General features: G+C 54.7%; 1 protein-coding gene across 1 annotated transcript; it reads left to right on the top strand.

Moving 5' to 3' along the window:
• Window positions 1-1542: 1542 nt before the first annotated feature.
• Window positions 1543-6377, top strand: SLC32A1 (solute carrier family 32 member 1). The gene is made up of 2 exons (XM_041732313.1): window positions 1543-2216; window positions 4462-6377. Exons 1-2 carry the CDS (start codon window positions 1824-1826, stop codon window positions 5647-5649), a joined length of 1581 nt encoding a protein of 526 aa, XP_041588247.1. The 5' UTR covers window positions 1543-1823; the 3' UTR covers window positions 5650-6377.
• The last annotated feature ends 7253 nt before the right edge of the window (window positions 6378-13630 follow it).

Below are 13630 nucleotides of genomic sequence, written 5' to 3'. Positions count from 1 at the left end.
GAGAGGGAGTAGGGGGGAAGCCTATCTCGTCCTGGCAGCTCCAACTCGCTGGTCAAAGCCCTCAGGCCGCCCTACTTGTGCGCTGGCGTGAGCTAATCTAGAAATACTACAGGGGAGGGGGAGACTGGGGTTCTCAGAGAGACAGAGCTTTGAGAGGGGGAAATAGGGGATCCCTTTTTTTTCCTTTGCTTCAGTTTCTCCCTACCCCTACCCCCACCCCAGTCACAGCCGCCAGTCCTCCACCTAGGCTGGGTTGCAAAGCTGTTTACAGCTCAGGCTCAAGAAGAATCCCTGCGGGAGCCCAGCTGGAAACACAGGCAGGGACCCAAACCGAGCGGTGGACCCTCATGGAGACACAACCACAAAAGGGCTCACACAGGCAAAACCGCAGGCAACCCATTCGGGAACACTTAACCACACAATCCAACACACAAGCTCTGCGCACGCAGAGACTCAAATGCGCACGAAACCACACATCTACAGAATAAACACCGTTACCAGATCTCACCCTCGGAGTCCGCTCAGATTCGGCCCGTAGCTGTATCTGATGCAGTATCGGTCTTTGTCTGCGGGTCGCTCTCTTCCTCGTGCGCGCACACACGCACCGCACTCAACGGAACCGGTCCAGGGTTTCAGCACCGCGGAGAGCGCCCGCGCACCTGCGCGCCCCTGCGCGCCCCGGGCCCGCCGCGAGCCCTGCTTTCCTCGCCCGCGACACCGGCTGCGCCCCTCCGCGGCGTGGACATTCGCAGACTCACGAGGCTGTCCAGAGAGGCCCTCAAGAAGTCCTGCCTCCTTCCACGCTCCCAAACGCAAAGAAAGTGAAAGGCCAACCTTTCGCCTCCATTCTGCTCACATTTTGAGAGCGGTCGGTGGCGAGCGAGCCGCAGAATCGCTTCCAGCGCAGCGCCCCTGGACGGGCTGAAGCAGCCCAGGGACCGAGGCCAGGCTGAGCATTCTTGAGAGCGGCCCAGGACGGACACTTCTGCACTCGAGGGGGGCTTGCGGACAGGTCTCAGTGTGCGTAACGGGTACAGATCGACGCCCAGACGGCCCGCGCCGCCGGAGACAGGTGACTTGTCGCTGCCTTCTGGACGTCTAGACCAGTCCTTGGCCAGAGGCTCTGGGGCCGAAAGGCTCTCGGGCTCTGGAGGGGGTAGTCGCGGCCGCGGGACCGCGAGAATCAGCACGCTTCGGCCCCCTCCCTCCCTGCGCCGGCGAGGTGGGAAGGGCTAGGATCCGAGCTTAGCACCTCCCCCAGAAATGCAGCACTCCGGCCCCCACCGTGCCCTCTGAGCCCCTTCCCCGTGTGCGCTCCCACTCGGTGCACCCATCCCGCGGCCGCCCTTCCCCGGCCCCCATCTCAATTCTCAGGAGTCCCTCCGAGCCCCTTGTCTCTTCTCGTCGCCCTCCTCCCCCCCACCCCCCGCCTCCGGGTGTTCCCCCTTCCCCAAAGCCCGCCCTCCGCCTGATTCCGAGGGGCGGGAGCGCATTGGGCCGCGCGCGGGTGGGGGCGCCGCGCCAGCCTCGCGTAGCGGCTCTGACGCCGCCGCCGCCGCCGCCCTCCGCAGCCCAGCGCGCGCCCCGCGGCAGCTCCGCAGTGCACTCGCCGCCGCTCCGCCAGCCCCGCTGCCCGCCCGCAGGGTGGGCTCCGAGCGAGCCTCCAACGCCAGCCGAGAGGGTCATGAGCCAGGGCGCCTCGGGGCGCCGCGGGGAAAGCGAGCGAAGATAGCGGCCTCGCGCCCCCCTGGCCTTCGCCGCCTTGCCGCGCGTCCCCCGCGTCCCCAGCCCCTTGTGTCCTTTCCGCGGACCTCGCCGCCGCCATGGCCACCCTTCTCCGCAGCAAGCTGTCCAATGTGGCCACAACTGTGTCCAACAAGTCCCAGGCCAAGGTGAGCGGCATGTTCGCCAGGATGGGTTTCCAGGCGGCCACCGACGAGGAAGCGGTGGGTTTCGCTCACTGCGACGACCTCGACTTTGAGCACCGTCAGGGCCTGCAGATGGACATCCTAAAAACCGAGGGTGAGCCCTGCGGCGACGAGGGCGCCGAACCGCCCGTCGAGGGAGACATCCACTACCAGCGCGGCGGGGGCGCGCCCCTGCCGCCCTCGGGCTCCAAAGACCAGGCTATGGGGGCTGGTGGCGAATTTGGGGGCCACGACAAACCCAAGATCACGGCGTGGGAGGCGGGCTGGAACGTGACCAACGCTATCCAGGTGAGCGCGGGATTCCCTGCTCTGCCGGCCCCCACCCTCCACCTCCTCCCATTCTGGAGCACCAGGCTCTACCCTCAGCCGAGTCCCCCGGGCGAGCTCGATCTCCGCCGAGAGAGACCCCCTCCGCACCCAGGATCTCGCCTACCCCCCATCCCTCCCAGCCCTTGGGGTGGGGGGCGGGTATCTACAACCCTACAAATCGATGTCTCCCGCCCTGACCCGCACTCCCTCCTGCGGCTCCAGCCGCAGGACTGCTAGGCAGGGGTTTGGTTTGAGAGGCACTTGCCCTCAGACCCTGCAGACGGGAGGGAAACAGGAAGAGGGGAGCGGAGAGGGGTGAGGAAGAAAGAAAATCAGGATTGGAGGGAACCGTGTGGCGGGGGGACTCCGGAATGGATTCACAGCTGCATTTTCAGACGGAAAGATGAGAGGGAAACTGCTGAGCTGGGACTCTCCTCCCACAGACTCTCTTGGTCATATATCCCCTTCCCACAAGAACAAACGCTGGGCACAGGTGCACACGACATGCAGCTATATATAGACCACAAGATTACCCTCAAACTGCACCTTCATACACCCCCACACAAGCACATACCTGTGCATACCAAACACACGCACGAACCTGTTTGAACATACACATGCATACAAGCACAGATTCATGCAAATAGGATCCAGCCCACCTTCTCAGGTGCAGCCCTATTGGGGACATACAGGTGTACACAAAAGTAAGCACATAATTTTGTACCCGCACAAGCACAATTGGTCTGTGGTAGCTCTGCGCTTGCAGCACACAGACTCACCCCTTTCACCCGAAATCCCGGCTAAGCCGCAAAGAGGTGACCAGCTTCTCTGCGGGTCACCCTGGAGAAGTCGCCACTGGATGCTCTTAAGAACCTCTGGTCTCCAGGCCTGCCACCCCTTCACCCTACCGGCAAGGACCCACTCCCCACCAGGCGGCGCAGGACTCCGCTTGGAGCGGGTTTGGAGTCTGCCTAACGACCCCAGGAGCTGGCAAAGGGAGGCAGGCCGCAGCTGGAGGGGAGGAGGAGGCCTCAATCCAAGGATCCCCCCGGGCCCTGTGGCTTGGTCCCCCTGGCGTCCCCGGAGCTCACGGTCGTTGGGGCGCACAACGTGGATCTCTCGGGAGCAGAAGGCCGCTGCGTGGTTGCTTTGGGGACCCAGGCTGCGCAGGTCCCTGCGCACTGAGTGGTCCGACCCGAGGCGCCTCCTGCTCCCGGGCCCTGCGAGACGGCCGAGCGGAACCACGGGGCAGGGCACCGCGACCGCCTCCTGGCCCCCGCGCCTGCGCCAGGGGCATCTTTGAAGGCCTCGTTCCGGAGGCCCGGAGGGAGGCCAGGGAGCGGACCTGGAGGCTTGGAGACGGCGGGAACCCTAGATTTCGTTAGCTTCTCTTCGCTTTGTAGATTCCAAACCCTCCTTCCGTAGACCGCCCGCCTCTGTCCACAGCTTGACGCTTGCTCGATTTAGACTCTCACAGGCTCGCGCTTCCCCCCCGGAGGCCCCTTATCCTCTACCACTGACGGCCCCTTCCTCAGGCCTCAGCCTCTGCTACCCTACTGGGGGCTAGCCCTAGGACTCCCGGCGCCTCTGGCCTCATCCCCCACCCCCAAGCCATTTAGAGCATCCTCACATTCCTGCCTCCTTGCTTCCTTCTGCTTCGCGTTCGCGCACCCTCAGCCTCTCTTCCTCCCTACCCTAGCTCTTTTCTCTCCCGCTGCCGCTTTCGTGTTCTTCCCCAGTTGGCCATAGGCTCTTATGAGCTTCCCTGGATCCCATTCCAGCCCCACCTTAAATCCCGCGCCCTCTCTTCCCAATGACTTGGGCCCAGCTCTCTACCTTTCTCAGCGCCCTTCTCTAGCCACGACCTCTCCATCCCCTTATCTCTAACAAATTATCTTATACAGCATCCCCTCCTGGTGTGTTGACCCTCCCACACTCAGCCTCCTCCGCACCTCCCAGCCTTGAGCGCACTTTCCCCTCTCAGCATCCGGCCTTGAACACCTCGCACTCCATCTCTGACTCGACGCCCCGGCTTCCCGCATTAGGCCGCGGTGCACCCCCAATCCAGCCTACTCTAACCTCTAAACCTGCGGGTGGTTTACGCCGGGTTCTCACTCCGCTTAGCTCCCCCTTGCGGCTACTGCCTTAAGCCACGCCCCCAGGTCCCCTCGAGCGGGGCTGCGGCCGCTGAGCTCCGGGGTCTGGTTGCCTTTCCGCTCCGCAGGGCATGTTCGTGCTGGGCCTGCCCTACGCCATCCTGCACGGCGGCTACCTGGGGTTGTTCCTCATCATCTTCGCCGCCGTGGTGTGCTGCTACACCGGCAAGATCCTCATCGCATGCTTGTACGAGGAGAACGAGGACGGCGAGGTGGTGCGGGTGCGGGACTCCTACGTAGCCATAGCCAACGCGTGCTGCGCCCCGCGCTTCCCCACGCTGGGAGGCCGCGTGGTGAACGTAGCGCAGATCATCGAGCTGGTGATGACTTGCATCCTGTACGTGGTTGTCAGCGGCAACCTCATGTACAACAGCTTCCCGGGGCTGCCCGTGTCGCAGAAGTCCTGGTCCATCATCGCCACCGCCGTGCTGCTGCCCTGCGCCTTCCTTAAGAACCTCAAGGCGGTGTCCAAGTTTAGCCTGCTGTGCACTTTGGCCCACTTCGTCATCAACATCCTGGTCATCGCCTACTGCCTCTCGCGGGCACGCGACTGGGCCTGGGAGAAGGTCAAGTTCTACATCGACGTCAAGAAGTTCCCCATCTCCATTGGCATCATCGTGTTCAGCTACACGTCGCAGATCTTCCTGCCTTCGCTGGAGGGCAACATGCAGCAGCCCAGCGAGTTCCACTGCATGATGAACTGGACGCACATCGCCGCCTGCGTGCTCAAAGGCCTCTTCGCGCTGGTCGCCTACCTCACCTGGGCCGACGAGACCAAGGAGGTCATCACGGATAACCTGCCCGGTTCCATCCGTGCCGTGGTCAACATCTTCCTGGTGGCCAAAGCGCTGTTGTCCTACCCGCTGCCCTTCTTCGCCGCGGTCGAGGTGCTGGAGAAGTCGCTCTTCCAGGAAGGCAGCCGCGCCTTCTTCCCCGCTTGCTACGGCGGCGACGGGCGCCTCAAGTCCTGGGGGCTGACGCTGCGCTGCGCGCTCGTGGTCTTCACGCTGCTCATGGCCATCTACGTGCCGCACTTCGCGCTGCTCATGGGCCTCACCGGCAGTCTCACGGGCGCCGGCCTCTGCTTCCTGCTGCCCAGCCTCTTCCACCTGCGCCTGCTCTGGCGCAAGCTGCTGTGGCACCAAGTCTTCTTCGATGTGGCCATCTTCGTCATCGGTGGCATCTGCAGTGTGTCCGGCTTCGTGCACTCGCTGGAGGGCCTCATCGAGGCCTACCGAACCAACGCGGAGGACTAGGGCGCGGGGCTCCCGCTCCCGCTCCCGCGCGCTCTTCCCACCGTCCCCACCCACCCCACCAGCCCCGTGCGCCCTGCCGCCGCGCTTGGGAAGCCAAGCTTCAAACATCTCTGGTTCCTAGTTTCTGATTATTGGGGATGGGGGGTGGGAGGGGATAGGAATCCACAATCCATCGCGTCTGCGTTTCTGTTGTCCTTTCTTTACCACAACACCCTAGTTTCTGGGGAGGCGGGGACGAATTTACGGGCCGGGCTTTCTGTCCTTCCCCGAGGGACCCCGACTCTTCGGTCCCTGTCGCTGAAGCGGGTGGGAAGGGAGGGAGAGGGGGCGCAGCTCGCAGGCGCAGAAACTTGACCTTGGGGGGACATTTCACAGCCATCCAGTGCTCGGAATCTGCAGCGTCCAGCCATTTCCAAGCAAGAGTGCTTCCCATTCCAGAGACATTTCAACCCCGCGGAGGGAAAGGCTGGCCGGGAAATCCGATTCGGGTGGGCGATTTCCTACGGCGAAGCGGGGAGGCGAGAAGCCCAGGCAGGGCTGACCTGCCTGCCGGTTTTCAGGAATCCAAACTCATCTTGTGCAATTTATCAGGTTGTGGAACTGTTCTACTGTGCGTGTGGTGTGCTCGTGGTGAATAAGATGAAATGTATATCAGAAAAAAAAAATCTATCTCTAATTTAGAGTGCGGTACATAATTATATCCGCAAATAAAGAAGAAACAAAGGCGACCGCCCTTCGTGTCAGTTCTGCATTTCTGTGCCCCCCCCCCCCCATCCTAAAGCGTTGGACCGCAGGGAAACCGGCTCTGGCCAGGTAGGGTGAAGCGGGGGTAGGTGGAGGAGCACTTGTAGGTAAAGGGGCCTGAGAGAACCCTGGGGAGTGAAGAGGTGAGGATGGTCCTCACTAAGAGGAGGAGGCTCTCCAGGCGTTTGGGGGAGGCAGGGGAAGGAGCATGCCTTGCTCCCAGCGATTTGTGTGGCTTTGGCAGCCCTATAGCCACCAGGACAAGATTTGTTCTGAATCCCTCCTAGGGGTTGGATCCATCTGAGAATTCCAGGGATTCTTTTAACTTCCAATCCTGGGAGGGCGGGGGGTGGGGGGGGGTGGGGGTGGGGGGGTGGGGGTGGGGAGCCAACAAATAAGGGCATGCAGGAGAACTATAAAGGAAATCAGCAGGTGTCTTTCCTGAGGCTCCCAGGGCCAGGGGCCAACCTGAACTCCCAGGCATCTCTCACCCTGGAGAACCCCACTTAAGTCCAAGCTAAGTTTACACAGCCACAGCGAAGAGATCTGGCTGTTTAGAATCAACAGCCTGAGCAATTAGAGTCCCAGTCTCCCCTCTTCTTGAACAGCCTCTTTGAGGTTTTTTGTTTTTGTTATTTTTAATTTACCTAGAGAATCCTGTCCTTTTTTGGTACAGATCCCACTCCAAAGCGCCAGTCTTGAACCCATTGGAGAGGGTCGTAGTCAGTCTTAAGAGATGGGACCAAGGGATGCAGGAAGGCTGGGCCATTCCTGGGGTCCTTACTGCAAGAGAAGCCCTGCAGAAGGTTTTTGGTCTCTACCACCAAGGCAGAGGACTAGTTTGGAACAATTTCTCTAGATGTGATCTGTACACAAGGAAGAACTGTGAGAATGCCTAAGAACAATATCCATTCTCCCTGCCTTTTACAATGACTGTGGGGGCCTGGCGTGCATGTGTAGGAGATATAAAGATGTGTGTGTGGAGTGCAGAGAAGCCTGCATCTGTGTCTTGTCAGAGTCTTGATGAATGTGTGCCTCTGTGTGTGTGTGCGCGTATGTGTGCCTGCGACAGAGGTGACTTCGGACCACCCTTGGTTCTAGAGCCATGGAGCATAAGGGACAAGATCTGGTCCCCTCTGTTGCTGAGGGTTCTGACGATTTAAACGGGTCATTTGAGTTGCCCACTGTCATCTGCCTTTCACCATTTGTCACTATTCTTGTTTGTCCAGGATCCAGAGCTGGCCAGAGGAACCTCAGTTTCCAGCTTCCCTAAGCTTTCTGATGTCTCCCAGGCTTGGAAGGTGATTCCCTTCCACCCCCAGCCCTGCCTGCCCTGCCTGCCACTTCTCCTCAGTGGGTCCACTGACCCTGGGGTGCACTCTGAGTCTCAGGGCAGTCTGTAGTCTTCAGAAAAAGCCAGGACTGCTGCAGTGGGAGGGGAAGTGGGAGCATCACGTGTATCAGCTCCATCCTTCCTATCTTTAGAAGGACAAATGAGACGCATAGATAGTGCCACCTCCTCGGACATGCCTAGATCCACTCCCCAGCATTCTGGTTCAGGCTTTGTGCTCAGCTTTCAGGAGCCTGGGTCCTGCGAGACGGGGGCAGGACAGCCAGCCTTATAGGAGCACCCCCATTGGTAGTACATCTATTTCTGACTTGCATTCAGGCTGCAGGGAGAAATAGGGAGCTGAGATCCATCCCTGCACCCCTGCCTCCAACACGCCAATGTATGTGTGTACAAGTTGAAAGGAGGCATTCCAATCTTGCTTCGGGTCTTCAGTGAGGGCACTTTCAGAGTCTGAGGGAGCAGTTAGGCCTAGCTAGATTCCTTAGGGGGTCGAATTGAGGAGGGGGTGGGGGCCCCCAGGGTGCCCATCAGTGCCCATCAGTAACTCATCAGTTCTTTGTGCAGATCCTGAAAAGTGGTCCCCTCCAGCATCCGCGTCAGTCACGCATTGGTGTACCTGGCTCAACACTTTGAGACCCTGGCCTGGAGCCAAGACCCTTGCCCCTGGGGGAATCCAAGAGTTGCCACCACCTGGTCCCCAGATGGCCCTGCCTTGTCCCCCAGTGGTGAAAGCCCAAGCTGCCTGCCCTCAAAGAAGGCTCTCCACTTTTAGAATTTGGGTAAACTCTTTCCTGCAGACACCAGATTTCTAAATGCTTCCTCCCTCCCTGCCACCCGTCACCTCCCACCCTGCAGTTGATAATCACTGTTTATCTCTATGCTTTATTTTCAGGTCCTCCATATTTTAAAAGTAGGCTTTGATAGTTTTTTTCCCCTCAAATATAGAAGGATGTTCTGTTGTGGAACATGCTTCATTAAATGACAGGTCTTACCCCAGGGACTGATCTGTTCCTGCCTTAGGGACTCAGGAGGGAGCCCAACAGGCTTATAGGGACAAGTCAGAAAGTTGAGAGGATCCTTGACTTTCTGTTGGTGGGAATGAAGGTTCTCAGGTCAAGGGACAGAGAGAGGCCTCAATCAAAGAGGGGACAGACCAGATAGATAGCTTAGTCCTCACTGCCAGTGAGGGGGTGATGGAAAACCCAGATCTGGACATCCAAGGATTCAGGAGAGAGAGCTTGTTGGACCCCAGAGAGCCAGGCTTGGGTGTTCTCACTGCTTTTAATTTTTTCCTTTTCAACATTATGAGAGGTTTCAAGCATACAGAAAAGGTGAAAGAATTCTACACTGACAGCCCACATGCCCACCACCTAGACCAAACAATTACCATTTTTACAATGCTGAAATATCTATCCCATAGCTATCTATCTGTCCATCTAGCAATCCACTAGCAATTAAATAAAATGCATTTTCCAAGTTGCAGACATTAGTGTATTTCCCTATTGTTGAAGCACTCAGGATCGGTTATGATGACATTCAGATAGCACAGGACCGATAGTAGTCTACGCTTCACCATATCGAGTCAGAAGCAAAAGAAAATATCAGCAACAGTCGGATCTCGATTTCAAATTTTATTATTTTGTTCATGTTGTTTTGAATGCTATAGCTGTTTTGAATTTTGATTTTGAAAATAGTTTATCAAATATCTTATTGAATTTTTTTGCACCTTATTAAATTTTACTCTCTGAGCAAATACTTCACTTGCCTCATGCTAATCTCAGTGAGGTAGGGCTTGGGAAATGAGCTCTACTTCCTAGAGATTTGGACAGAGTCTGTTCAAGAGCCTAGCTGTGACTGTTCCCACAGTGAGGCTGTGGGTGCCATCCTTACCAGTTGTGGGGATCAGGAGGGGCCAGAAGAGGAGAGGCCTCTAGCCAGAAACACCCAGCAGGATGATCCAGTAGTGCTGAGGGCCAAGATCGAGGGGCAGGGGGATGGTGGTGGTGGTAGGTGGAAGAGCTTTATATTTCCAGCAGCTCCCAACAACACTCTGTGGGTGGGATGGAAACAGGGTGTACAGATGTAATTAATTAAGATAAGGTCATACTGAAGTAGGATGGGCACTTAATCCAATATGACTGGTATCCTTCTAAGAAGAGGAAAAGAGATTCACACACAAGGAGAATGCCATGTGACAGTGGAGACAGAGTGAAGTGATGTGCGTACAAGCCAATGACTACAAGCAACATCAAAATATAAGATAAAAACATGGAACAAATTTTTTCCTTTAGAATCTTCAGGGAGAGCATGGCTCTGTGAACACCTTGATTTGGGACTTCTGGCATCCAGAAGTATGATAGAATAAATTTCTGTTGTTGTTCTAGTCTAGTTGTTATTTTCTTCTAGTCATTTCCGTAGGCAAATAACCACAGCCATAGATTTTGACCAGTGCTTTGTTTTTTGTGCAACAGAGTAGCCACTAGCTACACATGGCTTTTTAAATTTAACTATAAACTAAAATTAAATAAAATTAAAAAATCAGCTTCTCGTTTGCACTACTCACACATGTCTCATGCATTGGACATTGCAGAACATTTCCATCATGGCAGGAAGTATTATCGGGCACCATTGGTCTAGTGTGTCTGTCAGTGTTCTCCTATGATGATGCTGCATGGCAACCCAAAATTTTGATGGATTATAAGAACAAACATTTTTGGTATTATTGTTCATGCGGCCACAGGGCAGATCCACTTTATGTTGCAGGTCAGTTGAACTTGGTTCCTGGCCACTGTTTGAGTTCTGGTCTGCTCCAGGTGTCTCCCATCCTTTTTAGACTCAGGATATGTTCTTCTCATGACTAATAGCAGGAGTGCAAGAGACCAGCCTAAAACCACAAAGCACACTTAAAACCTTTGCTCAGGGCAGCCTGGGTGGCTCAGCGGTTTAGTGCTGCCTTCAGCCCAGGGCCTGATCCCGGAGACCGAGGAGGATCGAGGATCGAGTCCCACGTCGGGCTCCCTGCATGGAGCCTGCTTCTGTCTCTGCCTGTGTGTGTGTGTGTGTGTGTGTGTGTGTGTGTGTGTGTGTGATGAATAAATAAATAAATCTTAAAAAAAAAAAAGCAACAACAAAAACCTCTGCTTAGGTCACATTTGGTTATCATTGGCTAAAAGCAAGCCACATGACCAAGCCCAGTATCAATGACTATGGTGAGAGGCCTTATAAAGTTACATGGCAGATGGTATGGATTATTATCCTCTTATTATACAGAAGCAAAGAAGTGGGATCAAGAATCCAGGCTACCTTTCTTAGACATAGTGCTTGTGTGTGTGTGTGTGTGTGTGTGTGTGTGTGTGTGAAAAAGTAATACATTCACATGGCTAAAAATGTTTTAAGGTGTGCAGTGAAAAAGTTTCCTCCACCTGATCCTTCCACCTTGGCTCCACTCTTTTTTTTAAAGACTTTTTTTATTTATTCATGAGAAATACACACAGAGAGAGGCAGAGACATAGGAAGAGGGAGAAGCAGGCTCCATGCAGAGAGCCCGATGTGGGACTTGATCCTGAGACTCAAGGATCACTCCCTGGGCCAAAGGCAGACACTCAACCGCTGAGCCCCGCCGGCGACCCTTGGCTCCACTCTTTACAAGTAAACTCATATTAGTTTCCTCTCTATCTATATGAAAATATGAGCAAAAACATATGTATTTGTTACTCCCCCTTTTTAAAAAGGGAGTTCATTACACATTGTACTGCCTTCACTTATTTCTTTTAAAACTAAATTTTGAAGGCTTTTCCATGTTAGTATGTAGAGATGTAGTTCTTAAACTTACATTCACATATATTTACTATTCTCTGTCTTCTGCTTATTCCTGCTTTCTCAGCTAAAGGATGAGTACTTTCAGATATGAGATAATGGGTTTGTGTTCGAAGGCAACACCCTTAATCTGATTTTGCCACTTGGCTGGTTTTCAGTCTGGCCTAGAAGTGTTCACAGAGATTTTGAGAAAGGGTTAAGGTCTCATCTCCTGTTTAAGATGTTTATTCAGAGCCGTCTTTTATAATTAACTTGCTTTTTTTCTCTCAAAGTTATGTGTTCCAGAACTGGAAGCATAGAGTCAAGGCAGCTGCTGTAAACCTTTGTATACTGCTAGCTGAGGGAAATCAGGTAAGGGAGAGCTTGCTCAGTCCTTTTATTTATTTTTTTTAGATTTTATTTATTTATTGATGAGAGACACAGAGGCAGAGACATAGGCAGAGGGAGAAGCAGGCTCCATGCAGGGAGCCTGCCAGGGAACTGGATCCCAGGACCCTGGGGATCACACCCTGAGCCAAAGGCGGATGCTCAACCACTGAGCCACCCAGGTGCCCCTACTGTATTTAATCTAATTAATTAATTTTTTGTCCGTTAAATGATTATGCCTTAGAAGTGAAACATTGATGCCTGACAATGGTTTAAATGTCATTGACTTGGGAAATGTAGTGAACAGTTGCAAAAATTGTAATTGTAATCATGAATATCGGAAATAGAAAACATCCTCATAAATACATTACCTGTTAAAAATATATTCCTGTACATATAATCCATCGTTGTGTAGACTTTATTTTGTGGTCTCCATTAAAAAAAAAATTATATTAGATTTGCCGGCTTACAGTACAACGCCCAATCCTTTTAGAGCTAGAGCTGAGGGAGGGGGGGAGTGTCCCATGACCTCTACTCCCATGCCCATTGGCCAGAATTTAGTCATATAGTCATACTAGATGACCTCCTGCGGGGTGGGGAGGAGGCAGGTTACCACCCCTTTTGGGAGGTCACCAAAATGAAGACAGATTATAGGGGATCCCTGGGTGGCCCAGCGGTTTGGCGCCTGCCTTTGGCCCGAGGTGCGATCCTGGAGACCCGGGATCGAATCCCATGTCGGGCTCCCTGCATGGAGCCTGCTTCTCCCTCTGCCTGTGTCTCTGCCTCTCTCTCTGTGTCTCTCTGTGACTATCATGAATAAATAAATAAAATACAAAAAAAATTTGGAAGACAGATTATGCATATTGAGAATCAATTAGTCCTTTTTGCAAATTTTTAAACATTTTATTTAAATTTAATTTGCCACCATAGTGTAACACCCTCCCAGTGCTCATCTCATCACAAGCCCTCTTAGTGCCCGTCACCCAATCCCTCTACCCACCTCCTCTTTTCCTAAGTCTTTGAGGTCTCAGTGAGAGGGCACAGTCTGTGGGAGCTAATAAACGATAAATAATAATAATAAACCTCTGAAAACGCTTTATTGTATCACAAAATATTACAGGAAAGTGCACGAATCATAAGTGGACAGTACGATGAACTTTCACAAAGTGAACAAGTGCGTAGCAGGACTGCTGGGCAAGAAATCGAGGGGCATCCCCGGGTGGCCCAGCGGACTGGCGCCCGCCTTCGGCCCAGGGCGTGATCCTGGAGCCCCGGGGTCGAGCCCCGGGATGGGATCGAGCCCCACGTCGGGCTCCCTGCATGGAGCCTGCTTCTGCCTCTGCCTGTGTCTTTGCTTGTCTCTCTCTCTCGGTGTCTTTCATGAATAAATACATAAAATCTTAAAAAAAAAATAAAAAGAAATTGAACACTATCGCTCCCCTAGTCCGCTTCGCGGGCTGCCGGCGAGGGCGGCCTCACCGTGCGGAGGAGGAGTGAAGGCGAGTTACGCGGAAAACGGGAGGTGGCGGGTCGAGAAGGCGGGACCGCGTAGGTCAGCGCCTAGTCCCGGAGCCCAGGGAGGGGCGGGGCCTGGTGGCGTCACGCTTCGGGGCGGGGCCCGGTGGCGTCACGCCTCGGGGCGGGGCTTACTGGCCGGCGTCCCGGCTGCGGCGAAGGGGCGTGGCCAGGCCGGCTGGTGGGACG

The sequence above is a fragment of the Vulpes lagopus genome, chromosome 18 (genome assembly GCF_018345385.1).
Source record: "Vulpes lagopus strain Blue_001 chromosome 18, ASM1834538v1, whole genome shotgun sequence".
Classification (NCBI taxonomy): Eukaryota; Metazoa; Chordata; class Mammalia; order Carnivora; family Canidae; genus Vulpes; species Vulpes lagopus.
Note: the sequence above shows the minus strand (reverse complement) of the source record. Positions and strands in the feature narration are given on the sequence as shown.

Bases quoted from the DNA above. Each gene is read 5' to 3' on its own strand.
- SLC32A1 (XM_041732313.1), top strand. From the start codon at position 1,824: ATGGCCACCCTTCTCCGCAGCAAGCTGTCCAATGTGGCCACAACTGTG. The intron at 2,217-4,461 runs GTGAGCGCGGGA...TCCGCTCCGCAG, and splicing joins ACGTGACCAACGCTATCCAG to GGCATGTTCGTGCTGGGCCT.